Here is a 25,873-nt window from a genome sequence, read left to right on the forward strand (position 1 = left end):
CAAAAGTAGTTGAATAAGTTGCTTTAAGGTTGGAGTTTATAGAAATAAAACCCTTAAACATGATTGAGTGGTTCAAATCACTATGTTGCTTTATTGTGATTGAACACATTTTCATTACAAAAATAGATTTGAGTGGTATCTCATATCACATAACAGTGCAATAGTCAGCTTGGTGACAGTTTGATTAAAAAAGAAACACTTTTAATCACATCTCCTGAGCTTTATGTATTTTCTATAACACGTGTTACAGAATCTGTGCAAATTATTGTTCTTGCAGCTAAATTTGCATCACAGTTTTTCTGGTACATTCATTATGGTACATTGATTGGCAGCAGGTGATTAGTTCATCAAGTATCAGTGTACTAATAAGTCCTGTTTCTGAAATATTTAAAACTGAGGCACCTCCATTAACGCTGCATCACTTGTGGTCCATTTTCAACACGTCCATACTTTCCAGCCATATCTCACACTATTGTCCATTAAGGCAAGACTACATCAAAAGCTTCACTCACTTAAAGCTAATTTCATAGTATATCCTTTGACTAGAAAAATACATTAGGTATGTGAGGCATAATTGCTACATAAATACTGTGATGTAAAAGTTCTAAAGATTGGTCTCAGAGGCCAGATCTACAATGGCAGATCATAAACACTTTTGGTCTTTCTCTTTATTGCATTCATGTCACTTCGGCTTCTCTGTATTCCTCTTGCCAGCTGTAGTCTTCAGCATTTTACCCTCATACGGCTTAACACTTTTATTACCCTTATCCTATCTCATCAGCTCAAGCAAAACGTATAACCTCCTCCACATCTTGTGTGGCCTGGTCGTCTACTTCAGAGCAGCCCAGAGAACGGTCAGTTCTTTCGTCCGGTTTATGCACTGCAATCTGTTCCTCGGAGTCCCCTTCTCTTTCATGTATGCCTTCAGGGAGTTTATAGTTCCTCTTCCTACACAGTAATCCTTTCTTAGCAGGTTTTACCATACCCAAGAACAATGCACTAACTCCCATGCCGACTGCACAGGAATAGAAGGCTGATCCGTAGTTCTCAGTCACATCCACCAGTACACCTGGGGATAGAGGAGAATTAAAAGGAAGCATTAAAAAAAGTGGCACTCCAACAAATAACTTGTCATGAGTATAATTCAGCATGTGGAAACAGTTGTATAATGTCTTCTGAGGCTGAGAAAATAGACCTGATGGTGCCAATGTGATCAGGGTTATCTACAAAGCTGTAATAAACGGAAACCATAGCCAGTATTTAGAATAAATGCATCACCACAAGATAACCCTTACCTCCGAGTGGGGGTCCAGCCAGCCCAGCAAAGCTCTGTATGAACACATAGACACCAGCAGCTGAAGACATCCTCTCTATGCCCACCACATCATCCTCAGCCAGCATTGGGATGTGGGTGCATGCTAGGGTTCCCATAAAGAACCCATACAAAGCGCAGCACACAGCCAGGCCGTAGAACTCCGTAACCAAAGTAAATCCAACCAGATCAGCAGTCATTGCAATTACACATGCCAGAAGCACCAGCAGCTTCTTCTTCCTGAACTGCTCCCGGTTCAGCATCCATCCAATGGAGAATCGGCCAAGGATTTCAGCCACAGCCATGGTGGAGAGCATGTAGGTGGCGCGGTCCCGCTCCACACCTCGACTCACACTCAGCTCAATGATGTAGAGTTGAGGGGCGAAGAAACCGAGCGTGGCAAACAGTCCAAACAGAGAATAGAGAATGAAGCTGCACTCTCTGAGGACAGAAAAGTCTAGAAGTTTTGAGTTCTTTGCAGATGGCTTTTCATCGCCTAATTTCATTTCCTCATCATCTTTCATCGCTTGTTTCTCTGCATTTTCATTCTTTTTCTCCCTGGTTTCAATTTCTATAACCTCTGCCATACTGTTTTCCACAGATTTCCCTGCGTCTTTGTGCAGTAAAGTCTTCTCCTCTGGGCTGCTGTCGTCTGTGTCCTTTAGAGAATGGACACCAGAGTCTCCTGTGCTCACAGAGCCTCTGGTTTGCTCATTGTCCAGACTGTGGGAGGTATTTTGTGCATATGAGGTATTGTTTATTATAGAGTCTTCTGGATGTGTGCCCTCTACATTCTCTGATGTACTGAGAGCTTCCAGTTCCTTTGGGGACGATCCGTCAGTCTTTGTCTCAGGGGTCGCTCTGGGTTTGATAATGATTGGCCGAAGCAGAGCACCACAGATGATGATGGTGCTTTGCAAAGCTCCTATCACTGCCATGGTATGTCGCCAGCCAATATGGTCCCTCAATGCAGAAAAGGCTGAATGACAAGAGGAGGTATTTGGTCAGTATTCATCATTTAAAGTGCTCATATTATGCTCATTTTCAGGTTCATAATTGTATTTAGAGGTTATATCAGAATAGGTTTACATGGTTTAATTTTCAAAAACACACCATATTTTTGTTGTACTGCACATTGCTGCAGCTCCTCTTTTCACCCTGTGTGTTGAGCTCTCTGTTTTAGCTACAGAGTGAGGCATCGCACTTCTATTCCATCTTTGTTGGGAGTCGCACATGTGCAGTAGCTAGGTAAGCACTGCTAGCTAGTCAGTTGCAGAGTATGAGGGCGTGCCACGCTAGCAGCTAGGTGAGCAATATAACGTGTATTATAACGTGTTACAAAGTGACGCACGTTCGTCAGGGAAGTAAAGGCTAGGCTACAATAGAGCAGTTTGCGAACAGTGTTTTCTGTTGGTAAGTCTCTTTGGGGTGGACTTTGGGCTTTTTCACTTTGTAAACCTATTACATGCACAAAAACGATATATTTATTATTTATTCTTCTTATTCTTTAGGATAGTCTCTGAATCTTCCAATGGAAATTGTTTTTTTACACATTTTATTTAGTACTCTTTCATAGATGTCACTAAATTACAAGTCACCCGGCCTTAAAGAGTTGCAACCTCCGTAGACAAATAAAAAACACATTCATCACATGGTTTTCCTAAACCCTTTACAAATGCTTGTCTTCTCCAATGTGCATAACACATCAGTGGAAGCTCTTGCACTCACCTGGTGCTAGGGCAAACATGGACAGGGACTCTCCAATGGAAGCCACAGCTGTGACCAGAGACCGGCGGCGAGAAAAGTACTGGGAAAGGATGGTCACAGTAGGCAGGAAGGTCAGACAGTATCCCAGACCTGCACAGTTCAAAAGATGCAAGTTTATAAACTGTAATTCACCTAGACAAGCTGCTGGGGGAAAAAAATTTCAAAGAATAATAGCAGTATGTGATGTTCAAATAGGGAGACATGGGAAGAAGAAAGGAAGTCAGTACCTGCAACTAATCCATAGGTGATGTACATTTGATTGACTGAGTTGGTAAAGCTGGTTGCAATGGTCCCAGCGGCAATAAGTAATCCTCCAATCATAACAACCAGTTGGAACCCAAAGCGGTTAGTCATCAGAGCGGAGAGAGGACCTGAGGACCCATGGAGACCAACTCACAACTTTGTGGTCATTTCAATAGTCTGTACTTTGCTTTTGCAGGGTAGCACTCACATAACCTTATCAGCTGTACTCACCATTGAAGGTCATGACAAACACGCAGATGGAAACGATCCAGGAGACCCGACTGTTGGTCTCTCCAAACTCCTCCATTAGGTCCTGCAGAAAGATACCAAATATCTTGATGGTACCATAAGTGAAAACCTCCACCAAGAAGAAGGCCACAGCCACCACCCATCCCCAGCCTCCATCAGGGGCTTCTGGGTACACATTGGGCCCCAAGAAACGTGTACCCTTGACTCCACACAGTGCCATGAGCTGTAGAGAGAAATGACAATTTTTAGTGACTGACATAGTGGGTCAGCAGCTGCAATAAGTAGAATGCGAAAAATTGCTATAATTTGAAGTAGAGTGAGACCTCTTCCTGCAGCTCCCCCTCTCCTATCTTTGTCGCACGAGCAATGCATGCGCAGAACAGCCAATAGGAACAAATAGACACTTGAATTACAATATGCTGAAATATTATGATGGAAGTTTTGCCCAGCCACGCCACAAATGAAGTACCTACCACAGCTTTTCTTTTTTTTTTAAAAAAAAGAAACAAAGTAAGTAACATTAGCTGTGAATCTGTTAAGTCAATGTAGTGTGCATGTATTGCAGAGGTGACCAATAAAACGTAAACGCGCACTGCACGCGGATTAGCCTACGTTAGCATAGCTGCCTGGGAGACTGCCAGTGTAGCTACGTTTTAAACAAAATAGTTTTGTTTACCCTGAAGAACCAAAAAAACATATTTTACACAGACATACAGGGGTGTTTATAACCTAATAGGCAACAGTTTTACGGTAAAAGAACTCGAGTTTAACGTTAGCTAACAACAATAACTATCAAAAGTAAACAGCTATGCGCGCCTCCGTCCTGTGCAGACTGTCGCACAACAGTCCGCTTCAAGTTTTGCCAGTGTTTCAAATATTTACTTACTCTGCAGTATTTTAAGATGCTCCTCTGGAATTAGGTCAAACCTGCTCCTAGTCTTCTGTTACAAAAAATAAACTGATTTGAAAGCTGCTGGCCCACCTGTGAAGTAGTAAATATGATTCCGATATGATTATTCTATGTGGCCATCCCTCTTTCTTCAGTGTAGTATGCAGGCGTCTGTTTAAAGTAATAAGCTACAAACACTGCTGTAACCAAAGATGGTAAGGAAAAGCCAGCATTAGTTAAAGTTAAGCATTTATTTGCACAAGACATGGGTCTAATCAATGATTAATGCAAAATCATATAATCAATAATCTACAACACATTAAAATGGCCTTTTGATCCTGATTCTAGGCAAAGCATTAGGTTGGGTTATGTTAAGTCATATGGGAGCAAAATGTTGCACAACTTTATTTGTCTTTTTCAGCCCTTTTGCTTGAAGAGTCTTTACGGTAAGCAGGGTAACACAAACTGTCTTCTTCACTTTTACTTTTTCGGCACACCCGAATACCTAAACATAGCATCGTCGTCATGTTGTTTTGTGTTTTTAAAGAATGGATAAAAGAATAATATACAAGCAACTCAGTCCCATATAGAAGTTGTTCTAAAATTATAAAATCAAACCTTTTTTAACAGCTTTGACATAATATAAAATAAATCCTCATCCACTTCAATCAAGGTACAGATCATGGTACCTTTAATATCATGAAACAAGGTGACATAAAATTACATTGTCTTTAAACTAGTTTGCACTCTTTCCCATGTGCAATACTGTTTGGGGCAATACATCATCACTTCTAAACCTAAATACATGAAACATGTTTTATTCTGCTTAGTCTTTCCCATGTGTCTCAACCTACCTATGTATGGTATTATAAGTGAGTCATTAGTGTACCATCACATTTTGAACACACACACACCCCAACATTGACCTTATAGTGTATATATTTGCTTAGTAGTTGACAGCTGAAAGTTCTGGAAAAAGTTAGTGAACCTTGAGTTTATTATTATGTCAACTATATATCTAAGGTCATGAATGAACACTTAACTGAAAACGTGTTAATGTAGACATTTTTTTTTTTTAACAAACTCAATCCAGTTTGAATCCATGAACACTTTTTTTCAACCTTTGTAATTAGGATTATTCCATTACTCACAACAGTTGACTTTCCTTTAAAAAAAACTCAGTCAGTGGGTCAATTCACTTTCTCAAGTTACTCGTGTATAATCAAATGCAATACGTCAACAAAGGAACAGTAGTCACAAGCTGAAACTAAGCAACAGCTATGAATATTATGGACATTAGGGTTTACATAATATATAGTTCAAGGCGTGGATGAATACTGCTCTGGCAAAAAGTATACAATTTGGATTTACTTAAAAGTTCTTGCTTTGTTTCTAATTGCTATACCTTTTTCACCTTCTTTTTTTTTGTGTGTATCCAAAAAGCACACTTTTTTTCACTTTAAAAGTAGTTCCACTAAGACCAAATATTTTCAAAATGATTATTAAATTCCATTATATAGGCTACTCAATTTATATAGGCTATATCAATTTCCTGAAGCTAAATGGCAGAAAAAAAACCTTATAACTCCCCTTATAGGCTACTGGTTTTGTTGTGTGGCTAGATGTTCAACGTTATTGCTTATCAGTGCCTGTCCTGTTACAGGATCCAACCACACAAATTATTATTAAATTATTAAACACACACACAATCATGTTTTGCACACATAAATCGTTGTTTTCAACAGGATAATTTATGATTATCTTTATTTTTTTTATTTCAGAGTGGTGGGAGGGGGTGTTGATATTGCATAGCCACAGTCGCAGATGGTCCGTAACGTGCATGCGGCTGACGCAATAAGTCCGGCTGCGGCTCATGTGACTTTAGTAGCCGCTAACAAACACCAAGACGGGCTTAGCAAACACTTTGAAAGTGCTTGTATATGTCGCCTTTTTTAGCTATATATTTAATTCAAGACGTGCTGAATCTATGTCTTTTCAATTTTTTTTGTTACCAAAGCAAAGATATTATACATAATAAAATAACTTATTTAGTCGGTCTCACCTGTATGTTGCTTCAGACGGAAGTACGGTATTCCTTCGCTTGACCGGCTTTACTATCCCCGCTGTAATCAAAACCCGCTGCTGTCGCGCGCAGCCTTCAATGAACTACAGCACTTTCCTACACACTCACGTGCATGTGTCCACAAACATGCTCTGTCTGATACAAGCTCGCATTCATGAACACCCCGTCCCTTTTACAGGCAGGGAAGGGGTTAGGAAGGGGTTAAAGAAATCTGGTTCGAGCCAGTTCTGCGTCTGCACATTACCCCAGCCCCCTTCAACTGTGCGGGGCAGAGTTGTTTAGGAAAGGTCTGAGTTCATGGCTGGTGTGTGAGAGATTCAGCAACTGTCCAAATCAAAATTCAATTCAATTCAAAGGGGCGTATTGGCATGGGAAACACTCTTACATTGTCATATCAAGTGTTAAATTGAAAGAAAAATGTACATACAATAAGTAAAGCAAAGTTCTACTAGAAGAAAATGTAAAAAGACTTCTGTAACATTGCAACATTGTAGCCAAATATATACATGAAAATACTGTAGGTCAAGTTTAACTGATATATAGGCATATAAGTAAAGATAACTTAAGATAAAAATAGAAAAGTTTGGAGATCGTTGAAAATATATAAATACAAATAAGTGAGAACTGTAAACACTGCAACATGTTCGAGGTTCTGTATCGGGTGTACAGTGTGTCTGTGAACAGAGATCTATCTGGTCAGTGCAGGAATACACAGATGATTGACGGTCTTCATGGTGGTTTGATTCCATTTGACGTCCTTGTCACAACAGCTCACAAATGTTGCTGCTGTTTGCACATTGCTAGATTGGCATTAATCGACACGTTGTCAACTATTAAATTAATCGTTAACTATTTTGACTTCAATTAATCGGTTTGAGTAATTTTTTTATTTAAAAATTCTTTGATTCCAGCTTGTTTAATGTGACTTTTTTTCTAGTTTCTTCACTCCTCTGTGACAGTAAAATGAATATCTTTGAGTTGTGGACAGAACAATGCATTTTAAGAACGTCATCTTGGGCTTTGGTGAATACTGATCAACATTTTTCACAGTTTTCTGACATTTAATAGACTAATCGATTAATCGAGAACATAATCGAGAGAATAATCGACAATGAAAATAATCGTTAGTTGCACCTCCGCAGTGCTGTGGAGATAGGTCTGGCAATGTGAGACTAGTTGCAGCCCTACACATATGCTGTATTTCACCCAGCAGGTATGGATGTTTTTTTGTTATTAGTCATGTTTTCAAAGCCTTTTTGGGTGTTTGTAATGTGTGGGAAGTATATGTCTCTGATGTCTTGGTACAGTTAGCCGGTGGTTAAAAAGAGCAGCTCCGTTTCCACCTTGTGTTGTGTGCAGTGGGTGGTGCACAGTCTGTCCTCATTAAGAAGCCAGGTCTGCCTGTGGCGGCCTTTCTCAATAGCCTTTGCTCAGCCACTGTGAAATCACCAACTCCACCACTGTCTGACTGGTGAAATTACAGCAATCTCTGAGTGACCATCTCCTCTATAAACTCTCTGATTGCGCCTGTTAAATATAGACTTTTTCTACAGACACAGTTTTTGTTTCTCAACCATAACTGCTGATATTATCTCTATATTAAGACTTGAAGACGTTTTGGTAGATGCAAACTTTGGGCCAAATGTGAGTCCTCATCAGAGACACATACCACCCATTGATTTTATCATCTGTGGCAAGCTATTTTAGTTAATAGAGTTGTTATCAAGTATAGATTTTGTATACTTAAATTCTACAGAAATATGTTTTGTGAGGACGATTTCACTGCAGGTCCAAAAATATACTCATCATTTTCTGTATGGTATAAGCAGAACTAGCAGAAAGGAATAATGTCGTCGTTCAGCTACAGAACAGGGTTTCATATCTCGTGAACTGATTTACTGATTTAGTGTTTCCAAACACCACTCCCTCACTGACTGTCATACATACATTTATCATGCAACTTTAATTTAATTAAGTTTACGTTTGCATTGTGTCCTGCATGTGTTGTATACAATCACGTCCACGGGCTGGTACGCTATGCCGCTCATAGTTTAAATAACCTTGCCAGCTAAGGTTTAAGTGAAACATATGTAACCCTTTGCAGATTTTGACCCAATATGGCGGAGGGTTTCACCCTGTTTCTTCTGTCTGGGATGCTGATGTGTGGACTGCTGCTCCACACGGTGTCACAGCATGGAGCCAATGTTGATAAGCCCAGTAAGAAGCCCAATTTCATCATCATACTGGCAGATGATATAGGCTGGGGTGACCTGGATGCTAACCAGCCTGAAGAGAAGGCAAACAACACACCTTACCTCAACCTGTTGGCCGAGCAAGGACAAAGGTGGATCATTTATGAGTGTATACCTCATCTGTTATGTAACACTGAACTCCATGTCATATCATCAAAGTCTAAAGTTAATCCAATTACCTAACCTTTTTGATATCATAGATAATCTCTAGGGCTTGTACTGCACAGGAAAGGTTATGTGTTATATATCCCTTGAGTATGAATGACTGGATATTTTCTATACTCTTCCCCTCTGTGAAATTCAATTTCAATTGCCAACAAGTGTAAAGTGTCATTTCTCCTAAAAATGTCCTTACTTTTCCCAGATTGACAGACTTCCATTCTCCTGCCTCAACCTGCTCCCCATCCCGTGCTGCCATCCTGACCGGCCGTTATGGCCTGAGAAACGGGGTGACTCATAACTTTGCTGTAGGCTCTGTGGCCGGTCTGCCTCTGTCTGAAGTCACCTTGCCCCAGCTCCTACAGAAGGCGGGATATTACACCGCCATGATCGGGAAATGGCATCTCGGCCACAATGGACCATATGGTCCAATTAACAGAGGTAAGTGGGAGCTTGGCATTTATACCCCAAAACCCCTGGGGACCCAACTAAACACATTAGGCACAGATCAGACCGGAAGTGGCGTGTGAATTCTGGTTAAACTAGTCACTCATATTTTCAGCTTAAAGCACTAAAGGAGCCTAAAGTTTGCTCTTGTAAAACACCCCACTTGGCCTAAATTGATATTCAATAGTGATTGATTTTGGGTATGAAGATTTCTTTACCTACAGGAATGGACAAATCAAAATTTGAGAGCTATATATATATAATATACACTCCATAACCATACACATTGGCTACGTAGATACATACAGACATTTAAATTAACGGAACCATGTCATATGCATATAGAAACTAACCCTTTTACATATCATAAACGGACATAATCCTTGCCAAAGAAATCCATTCCTTTGTCAAATACATACACGGGAAATGTGACATGTTGTGAGAAAGCTAGCTCGCAAGTTAACTAATGGGGAAAGGTACTTTGAAGATTGGAGCCAACGTGTGGGCTGTGTGCAAACGTAGGGTTTAAAGTAAACCACTAATTTATAAAAGAAATGTTTTGCAATAGTAAATGAGGAATGAGGAAAGTGGCACGCTACAGATATAAACAAAAATAGGATCATTCATAGATTCATTCAAGATTCAGACATAATAAAGAACAGAGAGTATAAGGTTATGATGAAGACAAAATATAAATTATTTTTTTGGGGGGGGGGGGCTTTTCCACCTTTAATTTTTTTGGCAGGACAGCTGGGTGAGAAAGGGGAGAGAGAGGGGGAAGACATGCAGGAAATCGTCACAGGTCGGATTTGAACCCTGGACCTCTGCGTCGAGGCATAACCGCTCAGTACATGTGCGCCTGCTATACCCACTGAACCAACCCGGCCACGACAAAATATAAATCTACTCAGAGGTTATAGTCCAGCCTTGAAGATGTGCAAAATAGCATCAGTACTCTCCGTAACAGAAGAGTTGCTGAGATGCAAATTCAGTGTAACATACACACATTTATTTAACAGTTGAAGGATTTCATTATAAAAGTGCAAACATATTTGGATACGCCATGTAAAACATTGAGATATGAGCTAACACACACTTCCTGTTGCACTGTACTGTATCTCTCCAGATCAGTGTTATTATAGACCATTCCAGCCACATCGAGTGTGTAAGCATATCCCTCGGCCTCGCTGCAGGGAACACAGGACACAACTCCCTGCAGCTGTGTCTTGCGAGGCGACACACTTGCTCTTGACTTTTCGCCTACAGCTGGCTCAACAACAGCCCCCTCTACCACTTACCCCTTAGCCACCCCTCCTCCATCTCACCTCAAACACCCTCGGCATGTGAATCACATTATATCTGTAAGCTAGTGTAACAGGTGATCCACACTTTAGCAACTTTAAGTTATCGGAGCACCCATCGACAAGATTTTCTCTACTATGTAATAACAATGTGTTTGTGTATTAGTTCACCAGTAATTACAGCTGCATTTATAAATATTTGCACCATGTTTATTGTCTCTTGGACAGGTTTTGACTACTACCTAGGTATTCCTTACAGTAATGACATGGGCTGTACTGACTTACCTGGATATAATTTGCCACAGTGCCCTGCCTGTGACTCATCTGGACCTCAAGTGATCAGGTGTGGCTCTGTGCTCCTATTTATAAATATGTCACTTTCAGTCCATAATGACAAGTCTTCAACTGACAAGTGTTCTATCAGACGTTCAAATGCATATGTGTTCCTACAAAGCACTACAGAAACTGTAGACCAGGGGTGGCGAACCTGTGGCTCTTGAGTCGTATGCGGCTCTTTGCCTGCTCCTGTGAGGCTCTTACTGTGTGGCTGGGGGCTGTGTCATTGGTTGATTGTTGTCTTTAACTTTTCTGAAACATACAGTATTTCAGATAAGTAAAAAAAAAACACATTTGAATGCATCTGCCAATACTGCCAATACATTTGCCAATTATTTTAAAATGGAAAATAATGCAGCAGTTTTGAGGACAGATTCTGCAACCTGAGGAAAAACAGGGGCCACAAATCACCTTCCTCGTTAACCCTTTCACTGCTGAATCCGATTGTTTGAAAGCCCCTTTAGTGACAAATGAGTGAGAGAGTTGCTTCGAGTGGCCACAACCGAGTTCAAGCAAGACCTGAAAAGGATTGTGGATAACAAAGACTGTCAGGTTTCCCACTGAGTCAATCTAAGTGAGAAAAAAAACTATGAAAACTGCTATGTATTATGACTGTCATTAGATCTGGAAGACACTGTTGCTGTTGTAGTGTGGACGTGCATGTGTTGTGTGGCTTTTTGCTATGGTGCGTTTTTTTTTGTGGCTCTTTATACCTAACTGACATTTCTTAACTAATGTAAGACTGAGAGCATTGCATTGTTATCCGGGGACTTGCAAAACTTTGCTCTTGACTTACAGAACACAAACAGACTCTGCTACCCAACCTACTTAGCAAGCTCTAGAGCTATACAGTACATACAGTACGGTAAATAGTGCTGACCAGGCCACACCTGTTTCCCTACAACTCCCTAACTAATTCAAAGAAACTGTACAGCCTCATTCACTCACACATAAACACACACATACCATTAATCATGTTATTATGCTCCCATGGTCTAGATTGAAGAGGAGTGTACATGGAGGCTGTTATTCCAAAGTGGGCCTTCCTCTGATTGAAAACAGCAGTATTGTGGAGCAGCCGCTCGACCTGTGGACGCTAACAGAGCAATACAAATCCACTGCAACCAGGATTATACGCAATGCAAGGTACAATACAGCTGCATGATAGTGCTTACGTGAATCATAAGGTTGCGCTGCTCCAGTTTCTTCATACGATATTAAAAAACAGCATGCTAGATGTAGCTGTTAATCATAATAACAGAACCTGAGTGTTTCTGTTTGAGTTCCCTGTAAATATTCGCTGTAAATGAATGAAAGGGAGTGTAAGATCAGCTTTTACCGAACCTTCTTATGCAGCCTGTGTGCTTGAGCCAAACAGGCCCTCCTTCCATAGAGAGTAAGCTTCTACTTTTGTTGTCAGTACATCTTTCACTGACTCAGCAGCCGGTGAAACCTGGTCTGTCAAGTGTGTATTAGTGTGAAAGATGTGGAGATTGAGAAGATACTGAGGAAGTAAAACATGTTTGTCAGTAGGGGAACGAAACAGCCACCCAAACACACTCTGGTACTTTTTTTTAAAAAGGCCACTGCACTGTTGTCTCCCATGTGCCGTGAGAATTGGTAACCCGATCATGATAGGACCAAAACAATTCCCCTTAAATGATGATAACGTAAACCCTGCTGTTTGCAGCTGTCTGTGAAAGTAAACATGCCTTTGGGTGTAGTGTGGGGTCATGTGGACTAGTGCAGCAGTTATCAATCACCCAACAATGTACAGGCTTTCACTCAGTGAAGTCCTTTAAAGTGACTAAGGCTGTGTTCCAGACATGTCAGGAAGTTGGAAAGTTCACATTCCTATGAAGAAAAATGAAATGGCAACACAGACTTAAAGGAAACATGCTTCAGCGTGCACATTCACATCCTATCAGCGCCCCACAGAATAGTTTCCAGCATTATTTATTTTTTTATAGATTATTTTTTGGGCATTTCAGGCTTTAATTGATAGGACAGTTGTAGACAGGAAAGGAGGGAGAGAGAGGGGGAAGACATGCAGCAAAGGGCCGCAGGTCGGATTTCAAACCCTGGGCCGCTGCAGTAAGGACTGAGCCTTGGTACATGGTGCTCACGCTCTGCCAGCCAGGTCTGCTAACAGGGCGTCCCGTTTCCAGCTTTATTAATACAACAAAATATACTTGAGTTCAAAAATGAATAAGTAGTTAAACAGAATTGTAAATGTTATGTTAGAGGTGGCAGTATTGTATGCTAGCAAGCCACTGAACATGAGCTAATACGTGAGATATGGTTATTATTTGTGTCACCTTATTAATTGTCCCTGCAGGGAGCGAGGACAGCCCTATCTCCTTTACATAGCGTTGGCTCACATGCATGTTCCCCTGGCCCCTCCACTCCCCCCAGAAGTCTCTGCTGCCGGCCGTCGCCCAGATGACAGCAAAGTGTACACTGCCAGTCTGCGAGAGATGGACAGCCTGGTGGGGGCGGTAAAGAGCGCCTCTGATGACACAGACAAAGACAATACTCTCATCTGGTTCACCGGTTTGTCAGCTGTATGGATTATGTCTTTTCTTCCACACTACCAGTGTGATTTTGACCGTTTTTTCTGTTACATGTTTGTGTTGGGAAGCAACAGATTATAGCACTATGCCCAAGATACATTTTGGGGACAATAAAGTGTTTTTTTTCTGTTCTTTTCTATTGTTATCTTTAAAAAAGCCTTGATCACAGTCTTATGTGTGTGTTTAGGTGACAACGGCCCTTGGGAACAGAAGTGCCAGTTTGCAGGAAGTGTAGGCCCTTTCATGGGAAAGTGGCAGACCAGCAGAGGTATAAAAAATAAACTTACTGAGAAATTGGAAACGACTTCCATGCATGCTTTATGAGGGGGATTGATACTGTACATTTTATTGCTGTGAATTCTCATATTCCTAAAGTCACTCGCTGCCTGTGTGTTAGGTGGAGGCTCAGCTAAGCAGACCACCTGGGAGGGAGGTCACAGGGTGCCAACTGTGGCTTATTGGCCCGGGAGGATCCCTGCAAACACCAGCAGCTCATCCCTGCTCAGGTACTTCCATTTTGCCAATAAGCAGAGATACTTTAAATCCTTCAAATACTGAAGGATGAATCCTAATGGCTTTAGTGATTCTGTGGCTTTTCATCTAGCGGCCCCAACAGGTCAAATATTTAAAATGTCAACAGTCCTCTCCTCTTTATGCCCTCTTGCAGTGGTATGGACATCTTTCCAACCCTTCTGTCCCTGGCAGGGGTAACTCCCCCCTCAGACCGACGTTACGATGGCATTGACGCCACAAATATCCTCCTGCATGGTGAACAGACTGGTCATGAGGTACTCCCTAGTAGTAGTCAATCTTACTTTGGTTATTGTCAGCAGGGGTGGTGCATTAGGGTCTTGTTGCCAACATTAATTCTTCTCTTTTTTTCTTGAAGTTTCTGTTCCACCCCAACAGTGGTGCTGCAGGGACGTTTGGTGACCTGCAGACAGTTCGAACAGGGAAACACAAAGCTTTCTACATCACAGGTACGGGGCATATACAGGCTATGTGTGTCCAAAACCAGTCACACTACATACAGTCAGTGTTCATTGACGTATGTCCACCATGGTGGATCGATGGTATGCACAACTATGTCAAGTCTAGTGGCCTGTCTGTATTCTCAGAGCATAACTCAAAGAGGCTGCATTTTAGCAGCTTCCTTCTCATAGTGCATTATGCGGCATTTAGGTACTGTCATTTTGCCGTTTTTTATAAACCACGCATAACCTCAGGCTCCGTCATTTAGTACACAAAGGATAACAACTCACCAAAAAGAAAATGTAGATATCCTACTGGAATATTACATGTTTTGGAGTTGAGTGTTATATTTTGTCTAGAAAAATAAAGTGTAACCATTTTAGTGTGTGTTGACCTCCTTAAATTCAGTGTTAATACGGAGGGTATTGTGAAAAAGGGGCAACAGAGAAACTTTTTGTCAGGCCAGTCATTCTCTGTTGTTTTTGTTAATCTTTTATCGAAACCCTCATGACTTTTTCTTTTATTTGCTGGTTTCACAGTCTCACAGTGAAAGACAGAAACAGCCTGAACAGTATAGACAAAACCTTCTCTAAAACTATTGGTGGGAAACAGAGCGATTTGAATTCTCTTTGTAATCAACAAATCTTGCGTAAAGCAACGAACGGTCTTCTTCAGACCATGTTCTTAAGAGGGAATGTTCTCTGTTGCCATCAAGATGTCGTTATATTTGACCTGCTAATCGCCACTCTTAACTCTTTTATTCCTTCTGCAATTTGACTATTAAACGGATAACTACTCTCTAGGGTGTAGGGCTACATATAGGCTTGTGTGCTGTATGTAATTGCCCCTTGTAGGATTAATAAAAGTTGATGAATTGAATTGGGCAAGGCATGAAAGTGCAATAAGAAATACACATATGCTTTGTTTTGCAGGTGCAGCTGAGGCGTGTGGTGGTGCAACAAGAAGGCAGCAGCTCCACGACCCGCCGTTGGTATTTGATCTGGAGCGCGACAAGCCTGAGGAAACACCCCTGGAAGTGGAGACACCTGAATACCAGACAGTAGTGGAAAAGATCACCCGCAGGAGGGAGACGTTGTTGTGGGACATTGCCACCGACAAGTCAGTGTCCACAGCAGACTACAGCACAGACGCATCAGCAGCGCCCTGCTGTGACCCCCGGCAGGCTGTTTGCCGCTGCCACACGCAGCGCTGAGGGGTGGCGAAATCACACACACACACGATAGGCTGAAAGAGAGCACACAGATGTAAGCAAACGGATATGGAGACAAATACCTACTTTAGATGTGCTCAGCTGTTATGTGAATATGTTTTTTGAGAGGTCCAATGTCCAGATATAGCAGGAGACGTGCAAACAAGCATAAAGAAGAGTATTGGGAGGTCAATAATTTGGGGAAAACAACATCTATCAGACAGTAAAGACAAAGCTACAATTTATGAATTTGTTGCAGTTTAGTTTGTTAGTTAATGTTTGTTGATGTCCAAAACCTTAACTTTATTATTAGTATTATTGTGTTGGATATTTGATGAGATTTGATGCAGGAACATTAGCAACAAAAATTATTATTATTTTTTTTTTTTGTTATTAAAACTACAACACAGAAGTTGAATTACTTCTCAGCTTTAATGAGTCTCTGGTTGAACAGTTCAAGCATGTGGGTGTCCTAACAGCGCCACCTTTTGGCAAATGAAATGGTATTACCATGTTACTTATTACAACAGTCCTATATATAAATGTTATATATACATTATACACACAGTAAAAATCCTCAATATAATCTATATATGTACGCATGGTAAGTGTATGCGTTGATGTGTAATACTTAAAACATTTTTGCAAAAAGAATATTTAATACATCAAAGTAGAAATGACTGACTTGCATGTTAATGTACTGTATTCAGCATCATGTAGTAAATAGGAAAGATCTTCAAGATATCACTGAGATTGAAGGACCTGTAACTTTGTCGCGTACAGCTTCACCATCAAGCTTTTTCACAGTTAGCTGTCGACCGCTCCTCCTACAGAGCATACTCCTCCACATACATTATCAGGTTACATTTAGGCTCATCTATCGCTACCAGAATTAGTATGACAGCTGCATCTGCAAGTCATATAATACTTACTGCATGTAACATGATTTAAATAGTGTATCACACTTTAATCCTTTTTCCTTCTTGAGTAAATGACTGCTCCTCGTTACTGAGGTGTGACACATTTAATGCCCATTGATAAGCTCCCAGATTCCAGAGGCCTGATTGACAAAAGAAATGCCTATATGGTAGATTTTCAGATGCTACTTGTAAGTGGCAGAAAACAAGATATGATCTGGAGAGAGTTGACTCATTTTATATTTTATTTATATTATTGTCTGATTGCACTTGGCTTGTTTAGAAGCTGCATTTGTGTGAATCTGGCCCCTGGTTACTCTACATCGGCTGCAGTCTCCTCTACTACCTTATTCAGTCTGCTCACTAATACTAGACAATCACATCCATCTGATTACTAATAATATTGCGCAACAATAATGTCACTGTTTTGTCAAGGTTTCATTACTAAAAAAAACACTGTTGTTAATGGTGGGACTCTTAGTCTGTCTTTGAAGCTTTCTAACATGTGAATGTGTTTTAATGATGAGTGAACCTTCCACTCTTTCTTTTTTTTTTTAATTCCTTACAAAAAAGTAAGAGGAACGCAGAACACAGAAACACCAGGAAGTAAACTTCTGGCATTTGACCCTAGGCCAGCAGGGGTACAGGGGTGCATGATATGGAAAGGTACGGGTGCCACAATGTCTCAACACAGGGATATTTATTGTCCTCCTTTCCCTGCTTGTAACAGTCTGATTGTTATGCAGGGAATGTTTCATGAGAGCGGGGTTTGGTCAGTTACTCTGGTTGCCAAATGGAGGGAACTCATTCTCGTCATCCAGACAGACAGGGCCCTCGGCGAACTCGTGCTCTGGGAAAACCTCACCCTTCTGGGCTCCACCATCCTCAGAGTAACCTGATGAGAGAAGGGAGGAGGCAAAGGCCATGAGCGGTTTGAGAAGTTTAAGAAACCATTGCTGAGATAAAAGCTAATTTTAAAGGTCCAATATTATTGCTCATTTTCAAGTTCATACTTGTATTTTGGGTTTCTACTAGAACACGTTAACTTGCTTTAATGTTCAAAAAACACTTTATATTTCGTACTGTCTGTCTGAATATGCCTGTATTCACCCTCTGTCTAAAACACACCTGTCTCTTTAAGACCCCCTCCTAAAAAAGCCCAGTCTGCTCTGATTGGTCAGCATTTTCGGATCTTCCACATCTGCGCTCCCACCGTCTCTGCACTACCATAGCAGCCGGGGAATGACTGTAACTGCACTGTAGCGGCACTTTCTAACTATATATAGTTGTGACATCGCAACTAGAGTGCGGATCGGGCCGCATTTTTCTGTCCGACAGCGCAGTAACTGAACCCGACCTGAGCCCAACAGGCATTAAGGTATTTATGTCCGAGCCCAACCTGTTTAATTTAAAATGCCCAATGTGTTAACCTTCCCTGATTGCTTCGTTTCAGACCGTGGGGAAAACCAGGGGAGACTCGTTACCTCCAGGGCCAACGTTATAAAATGAATAACGTTGGGGTTAAAATCCCGTTTCTGGGAAATGAATGAACTTGGCTTTCAGTCTGGGGTTTATTTCGGACACCGCACACACTGTGTACAAAACTTATTCCACCAACTCTGCTCCAGTCACATCTACACGTCTGCTTCCTCTTTCTCTATCTCTCTTCTGCCCACTTACCACACATACACACCCACACGCACTGAGCTCTCTTAAAGGAGCCGCGGCACCATTTTACAACAAATGCCTTATCTCGCTGATGTGACCGAGCCCGACCCGAACCCGAACATCATTTCTAAATATCTGTCCGAACCTGGCCCGGCCCGTCGGGTACTGTCGGGTCCCGTCGGGTCCTGTCGGGCTCGGGTCAGGTATCCATCCTCTAATCACAACTGTACGGAAGTCCTGACAGCTCATTTAAAGGCACTATTTCTGAGTACAGTGCATTTCTCTGGATATAATGTTTTAATACTTTCACAGTATTTATATAGCACCTCGACCTGCTTCATATTAAAATATTTCTGACATTATTTGCATATGAGTTGCTTTAACTTTAAGCAAAACAGCAGCATATTTTAAACCGATTTGAGGAGTTGCATAACAACAGTGGAAGCCTTAGTTAAAACATCCCACTTAGTATAAGAGCTAGAATAATGTTCACTGTAGAGTTTAATGATAACTGTACGGTATTCGGTTAAGAATCTTGGAAAGGTTTTCCATCAGTTTATGATTAGCAATACTGTACCCATAAGAGTGGTGGAGGAGGGTGGGGTTGAAGGGAGAGCCACAGTGGCAGCGTATGATTGGCTGGCTTGTTGTTGAGCGACATCCTCTAGATTCTCCTCTTCCTTCTGTTCTACCTGCTCCTCGCTGGAGTCAAACAACCTGCCAGACAGAGCATACAAAGATTTAACAATATCATTTACAGATAAAAGAAGTAGAAACCAATGCCACATTTTAAAACTGCAATCTGCAAGATTTTGATGTAAAACAAAGTTATGGCATATTGTTAACATGCAGACATGTATGCATGGTGCAGCCCACTTAGACATACACACCTGTGTTTTTGGACTAAGACGCACTCTCCTCCATCCTGTGGATCCACATTATAAATGTAGAGACACCCGTCTGAGGACGCCACCAGCAGGCGAGGGAGCTTCTGAATCCTGACAAACAAAACGCACACAAGATGTGATACACATAAATACACACCTTGTGAAAAAACATCCCTCTCTCGTCTCGCTCTGCCTTACGTGGCCAGGGCGCAGATGTTCTTCAGGCCGAACATGTTGAGTCGCACTGTGGCGAAGGCTCTGTCCTGATGCATCATATTGGACACCTGGGTGGGCAAGTAGGTGCTGGCTGCTGTGAACATTTTGCCCACATACGTTGACCATGTGGGAGACTCCTCATCTTGACTGGTCGGAAACAACATGAGTCATGCGTTTTAACATTAATAAATCATTACTGGAGACATTCTGATTTTTCTTTTGTAAAACTGGATTTTACATAGTAAGCCACTTGGTTGATTTTCACAGGGACAGTACTGGATTGCTTTACATCAGAAATACAGCAGAGGGTGCTGGTCATTCCATGCTATGTCCTTTTCTGAACCAGGCAAGGTTCATGGGAAGAAGACTTCTAATACAGAGAAATGACTTGTTATTTTAAGTCGCTTTGGAAAAAACATGCACAATTAATGTAAAGAGGAAAGCATCTTACCAAAGATTAAAACAAACAGCAAATAACAGGGTTTATTTTGATCTGAATAAAAGCAATACTTCATCAGTTTATCGGCACATTGGGTCTAAGATTGTTAGTCAAGTAAGTAATTAGCTGATCTACAGAAAACTAGAAATATTAATCAAGCAGAAACTAAGTGTGTGTGTGTGCTTACCTTGGGCTGTGCTGCTCCAGTTTAAAGATATGGACTGTCTCAGTGTTGCTGGAGGCACACAGGAACTGGGCGTCCGCACTGAAGGACAACGAACTGATGCTAACATATCTGACACACACACACACACACACACACGCACAGAGAAAAGGAAAAGAATTATGATTAAATGTACATTTTTATTTACAAGGATGCATTACTCAAACACATACACGTTACAAAAGTGTGTGTGTGTGTGTGTGTGTGTGTGCGCGTGCGTGCGGCCACTACAGTGTCTTGTAGTCTACTGTTTCCACCAATCAGCTACTCACATTTCTGTAGTCTTAATCACTGATACTGGGTCATTGACACAGCACATCCACAACCAACTACCAAACTGCCATTGGCTACTGAGCAGCAGGAGATGTCTTACTCACCTTAACAGTAACTGTTGAGTAATGGAAGGGTCATTTAAACTGCTGACCTTCCTGTCACAAGCCCTTTGTTTAATCTCTGGCTTGCAACCACCATGAATCATCTTGTCCACAGATTGCTTGTTAATGCTTTCTGATTGAACAATAGAAAATATGAGCGCTAACCTTTTCATCCCTCGGCGGAATTCAAACAGTCTCTGTCCTTCAGGAACGTTGAAGACTCTGATAACGGTGCCCTGCAGAGGAGAAAGAGGTCAGACAGGCTGGTGGACGATTAAAAACAGAAGGAGGGATGAACAAAAGGAATCCTCACTTTCTCTGAAGCGCTGGCCAGTTTGGTGCCAGAGGCATTGAAGGTGAGGGCCGCCAGGGGACTGTCGTGGGCTTGGATCAGCGTCAGAGTGCTCTAAAGGGGCAAATAGGTTTCTAATGACATTGGCACCAACACTTGTTACCGTGGGGATTTCAAGAGATGTGACAACAGCTGCAATTATTTTCCATTGTTGTTATGTTATAGTTTAATGTGGCCTCACCAGGTTGTTGGCATCGTAGACAGTAATCTCTCCGATGGTTGCGCTGCCAGGATACGCCAGGTAGGAGTTACTGTGGTTGACGGAGAGAGCGCAAAGACCTACAAGGGAGTACAGAGGATGGTTTAGGCAGTTTCCTTTCTTCTTTTTCTCCCTTATTTTTCTTTTCCTGTCTTTATTCTTCAACACACCTATTAGACAAATATTTGCCAGTTGCTTTACAATGGCGCTTATCTGTCTGGGTCTATTATTTGTTTAGTATAGTCCAGATCCAGCAGGATATGCATATCAACACCATGCATGGTTTGAGTACTTTTTCATTTTGAGTATCTATTTTATATTACAAGACTATTGGTACTGTGCACCGTGGAAAGTAGCTCGAAAGCAACCCCATGTGCGTTCTGAAAGAAGAAATAACACATTCATTATTCTATACAGCCTTACTTGGTATGACCAGTAGCTTCTGGTAGCTAATGTTAGCAAACTTGTTCTACAGCTGGCATTAATGAGTCAGTTTGCTTTATGACTCCTCTGTGCCTGTGCTACTTTTACACTATGTGTGATAGCATTTCTTGTAAATGATTTGTGGCAATAGTTGCCTCTATTCAGCAAAAGTTACATATGACTTTAAAGTGAAGTCATTAACAAGATTTTGGTCAAAGTCAATAGGAATCAATGTACAGATTTTTGATATGGTCTACATATAGATGTCTGTATCACAGTTTGAGTGTACCCGTGGGGTTGATGGGTGTGTTGAGCAGGGTTTTGAGTAGTTTCATGTCTTTGATATTGTGGATGTAGACCGACTCCTCCAGGCACACCACCAGCCGCTGAGGTAACAGTGACAGACGGAGACAGATCACCATAATAGAATATATATGATTGCACAAAGCAGAAGCAACAACTTCAAAGGTACAGAGGATCTATTTCCTGTCTCACCTGTCTGTTGAGCCTGACGGAGAGGATGTTGTTGGAGTAGCTGTAGTTACAAATCTCTGTACCTTTCTTAAAGTGGTAGACGTTCATTCGCCGTGGCATGGACAGACTGACCACCACCACCAAGCTGCTGGAGAACAGTCGCTCCACTATGTACACGTCTGGACACTCTACTGGGAGAGGGACGAGAGAAAGATTTTGAATAATTTTACTCAGAGAAGCAATGTTAGCTCATATCACCAGTGCAGAGAAAGCAAATGCGATATCTTTTGTTGTCAATTCCTATACAATTAATTACAAATGACACTGGCTTTACTGCTATCATGCTCAGCTACCAACCAGTGCTTGTTAAACATAAAGGCAAGACACTACAGGTGAATAGGGTAAACATGTTAATAGTAATAGATATCACCTTGAAACTTCCCCAGTTGATTACTTGCATACATACAAAGACAATAATTGGTTTTGTATTACAAGTTTTCTGAAATATTGTGTTTAATTATGCAAATGAGGCATTATCTAATTAAATATGTGCTAATTTGCATTCCAAAACAGAAATCTGAACATTGGTTAAAGCCAGGTTTAAAACTCTTGTTCTTGTTTATTTTGTTGACATATTAGAGTCAAAGGTTTTTAAAGAGGGAACTTTGAATATCTCTTTTCATCACTCCATGAATCAGAAAATACTGTCAGACATAAAAAAACACTACCTTCGTCATATTTTAGGAATAAAATGTTATATGAGTCAGGTTATACATGATATATGAACAAACCCCTTTGTAAAAACCTTCAGAATATAGATATAATTGAAACTGGAAGGTGTGGTGTATTGTATGTAGTGGAGTATAAGAGGTCTGTCGTGTATAATAAGAAAATGAAACGTTCCTTTGTTTGCATATGCAGAAGACTTCTGACGTCTGCAGTAGTGTTACCTTTGGGAGGGGATGCTGCTGTGTCACAATGTACTTACTGTATATGCTATTTGCATATGCAGTACATTTGCTGCAGGGGAGCTGTTATGTGACATGACATTACATACTTCCTGTCATTTTAACTCTTTTAACTTCTGCAGAGAGAAAAGTACAGTGTCGATCTTACCTCCCTCGTGGATGCAGTCCAGTTTGTCCACAGCAGTGACTGAGAAGAGCTGGTAGCCGGTCTTGGTGCCCACTGACAGAGAACTACAATAAAACACAAACCATCTTACCAGCCACATCCACAATTGTTGTAAGGTGAAAAACACCTTAACAACACTGTAATTACATGTTTCAATTCACAAATACATTTTACACATTAAAATTCTATATAAAATCTGATGTTTTGCTGTCACACAGATAGCACACACAATAACATTTGTTGTCAACATTTTCATACACAAAGTCTACTATTGTCAAAGTGAAATAATCCCAGAAAACCTTGTTTTACTTGTTTGGTATTACTAGCACTACACTAACAGATTATTGAATAAAGTGGTTAAAATGAATAGCTTGCTTTTGAAAAGAATAGGATTATCAATGCACACGCACATGTGCAATCTCTAGTGTAGGACTGCATAACATGTAATGGCTGCTATGACTGTTAGTTTCCATCAAGGAAATAGTGCAGGATTAGTGTGATCACCATATACTCGTATTAAACTGAGAGGACTTCTTTACATGACATGATTTCTTCCAGACTATCTTATCTTGTTTAGACAACACAGCCGTAACGCAGCTTCCATTGAAATATGTTAATTTCCCCCAAGTAAGCTTGCCTTATCTTATCATGGCTGAAGTTGAAAAATAAAACATGACAAAGTGATAAGAAGGCCAGGTTGACGGTTAGGCCACCTTGTTAGTTTTACAACCAGAGTCACAGGTCACACAGAGACACACCGTTCAGCTGGACTTGTTTGTTATGGTTAGTAAAACAGGGGACAGTGGACACCTACAGCACAGGTGTGAGTGGTCAAAAGTATTGGCCGGTCACAGTAAATGACACAGGAACCTCTGATTGCAAAGTTACTTTAAATAATATTGCTATAACCAAATTTCACATTTGCTCTCACAGTTAAATGTTAATTGTTAGAATCTAACATGTTGTTTTAACTGGTGTTGTGAATCAAGGAGGCAGTAAGATGGAAACTTGCAAGAGACGCTATAGAATAGTCCTATGTTGAATCAATTGTCAATAAAACAAAAGTTTGGTTACTAAGTGTCTAGTTTAATATGCAGCGGGCCTTGAAGATTAACACAGTGGCCTACTTCACTTTCAGCTGCTATGGACTAATCTAGAAGTTTTAATGAGGCATACAGTAGCTTGTAGAGTCCTTTTGGACGCACACACACAACTGCCTGATTGTTGGCGCTCTTATAGTGACAGAAAATAAACCAGAGTATGTACATGAGACAGTAAATAATTATGCAACAGTCAGGTGCATCAAGGAGATTGAGTTCATGCTGAGTGGGCCCAGCCCGCAGGTCGCTTACGTGGTATCCTGGTTAAACGAGGCACAGATGAAGGCTCGGTCCACTCCGGGACCGTCCGGTGCGTCCTGGGACTCCTGGGACTCCATCGGAGCCGCCAAATACCCTCTCCTCTCGCTGGCCGAAGTCGGAGGCCTTGGGCTCGGGTCGATCCACGCCGGAACCCGCTTCCCCTCCTCTGCCCCCGACTCCAAGCGCCACGCTCACACTCTTCAGGGAGAGCGGAATGTCCGGGCAGTTTGGCTCAGATGCAACACATCACGCAACGAGTAAACTATCCCGAATCTGAACAGGATGAAAGAGGAAGGGTAACACCTCCCTAGTGAGCCGTTGCACTTGAGCCAGTCGATCACTGTTATTATGTTATTAACTTACAATATTCACACAGCAAAACAAAAACAGCTGATGGGGGGATGCGTCACCCTAAGGTTCATCACGATTGGCTGGCGGCAACACGTCAAACCCTCCTTTCCGGCGTTTCCATTGGTCGAGCTGTTTATGGCCTCAATTTGATTGAACAACACAGCTGCCAATCGACCAAGAGCCGCCTATTTCCAGGGGAAATGGTTGATTGGCCAATTCTACTTTCAGTCTTTTTACTAAGAATTGTTTTGATGATTTCATTGGATAAAAGACGTATCATTTTTACTGCCCGTCCATGCAGCGACACACGGCGAAACACCATCGACCCCTGGGAGAGATGTGCAACTGCTAAACAAAGCTATGTTGGTCTTATTTGACCTTTTAGATTATGTTTATGTTTGTTTTAGCTTATATTTAGGTAGATTTACTTATATTTTAATTTTAAATTAATGTAAAAAAAAATATTTTGTTTACGTAGCTTCAATTATTTAACCCAAATGTAGGTGCTGAATATTGAAACATTCCCTAAATTGTAATATAGCCTATTTATTAGGCTGCAGGAAATAAATATGCTTGGGAAAACTTGTACGATATAGTCACTAGTGAAAGTACATTTACTGTGCTTAAGGTCATTTTGTGAGGTAGCCTACTGTATGTACTTACTCTAAGTATTTCCATATTATGTTACTTTATACCTGTACACCCCTACATTTCATAGAGATATATTATACGTTTTACTCCATTACATTTATCTGACAGCTTTAGTTACTTTTTACTCTGCATATGCAGATTTTACATACATAACATGTGATGCTTTATTATAGATTAAACTAGCCAGTAGTATATAAATCAACTAAAATATTTGCATTTCAACCAAAAGAATAAAATACTGCTTGCATATTAATACATCAGTAATAATATTATATATAATAATGTAATTCCGATAGGGGCTATATTTTTGCTTAATAAGTAGGCTTCTTTTACATTGAAATGTAAGTGTTTTGCAGATAATACCCTCTTAAGACTGTCCCATAAAATACCCTCATGTTAAAAATCAAGTCC

At 41.0% G+C, this 25,873-nt stretch overlaps 3 protein-coding genes across 6 annotated transcripts; 1 reads left to right on the forward strand and 2 right to left on the reverse strand.

The window, feature by feature from the left end:
- Positions 1-63: 63 nt before the first annotated feature.
- On the reverse strand, positions 64-6,781 carry LOC116044320 (monocarboxylate transporter 7-like). Of its 2 annotated transcripts, XM_035997399.1 has the most exons (7): positions 4,458-4,534; positions 3,895-4,049; positions 3,554-3,794; positions 3,307-3,450; positions 3,041-3,169; positions 1,296-2,291; positions 64-1,069 (listed from the first exon to the last, which is right to left on the reverse strand). In XM_035997399.1, the coding sequence occupies exons 3-7, from the start codon at positions 3,789-3,791 to the stop codon at positions 783-785; spliced, it is 1,794 nt and encodes a 597-aa protein (XP_035853292.1). In that variant the 5' UTR covers positions 3,792-3,794; positions 3,895-4,049; positions 4,458-4,534; the 3' UTR covers positions 64-782. The 2 variants fall into 2 exon arrangements, with proteins under 2 accessions (XP_035853292.1, XP_031147290.1); XM_031291430.2 differs by lacking the exons at positions 3,895-4,049; positions 4,458-4,534 and adding an exon at positions 6,523-6,781.
- Positions 3,941-16,869, forward strand: arsg (arylsulfatase G). 2 transcript variants are annotated; one of them, XM_031291433.2, is made up of 11 exons: positions 3,941-4,081; positions 8,648-8,887; positions 9,160-9,395; positions 10,931-11,045; positions 12,038-12,184; positions 13,377-13,591; positions 13,799-13,879; positions 14,009-14,117; positions 14,279-14,399; positions 14,501-14,591; positions 15,516-16,869. In XM_031291433.2, the coding sequence occupies exons 2-11, from the start codon at positions 8,661-8,663 to the stop codon at positions 15,794-15,796; spliced, it is 1,623 nt and encodes a 540-aa protein (XP_031147293.1). In that variant the 5' UTR covers positions 3,941-4,081; positions 8,648-8,660; the 3' UTR covers positions 15,797-16,869. The 2 variants fall into 2 exon arrangements, with proteins under 2 accessions (XP_031147293.1, XP_031147294.1); XM_031291434.2 differs by lacking the exon at positions 3,941-4,081 and adding an exon at positions 8,143-8,187.
- LOC116044323 (WD repeat domain phosphoinositide-interacting protein 1) lies at positions 16,212-24,879 on the reverse strand. 2 transcript variants are annotated; one of them, XM_031291436.2, is made up of 12 exons: positions 24,452-24,879; positions 23,082-23,164; positions 21,987-22,153; positions 21,781-21,877; positions 21,051-21,148; positions 20,831-20,923; positions 20,683-20,753; positions 20,108-20,215; positions 19,464-19,628; positions 19,269-19,376; positions 18,956-19,095; positions 16,212-17,605 (listed from the first exon to the last, which is right to left on the reverse strand). In XM_031291436.2, exons 1-12 carry the CDS (start codon positions 24,535-24,537, stop codon positions 17,484-17,486), a joined length of 1,338 nt encoding a protein of 445 aa, XP_031147296.1. In that variant the 5' UTR covers positions 24,538-24,879; the 3' UTR covers positions 16,212-17,483. The 2 variants fall into 2 exon arrangements, with proteins under 2 accessions (XP_031147296.1, XP_031147295.1); XM_031291435.2 differs by having other exon boundaries at positions 21,987-22,156; positions 24,452-24,878.
- Positions 24,880-25,873: the final 994 nt, after the last annotated feature.

This window comes from Sander lucioperca, chromosome 22 (assembly GCF_008315115.2).
Source record: "Sander lucioperca isolate FBNREF2018 chromosome 22, SLUC_FBN_1.2, whole genome shotgun sequence".
NCBI classification, from domain to species: Eukaryota; Metazoa; Chordata; class Actinopteri; order Perciformes; family Percidae; genus Sander; species Sander lucioperca.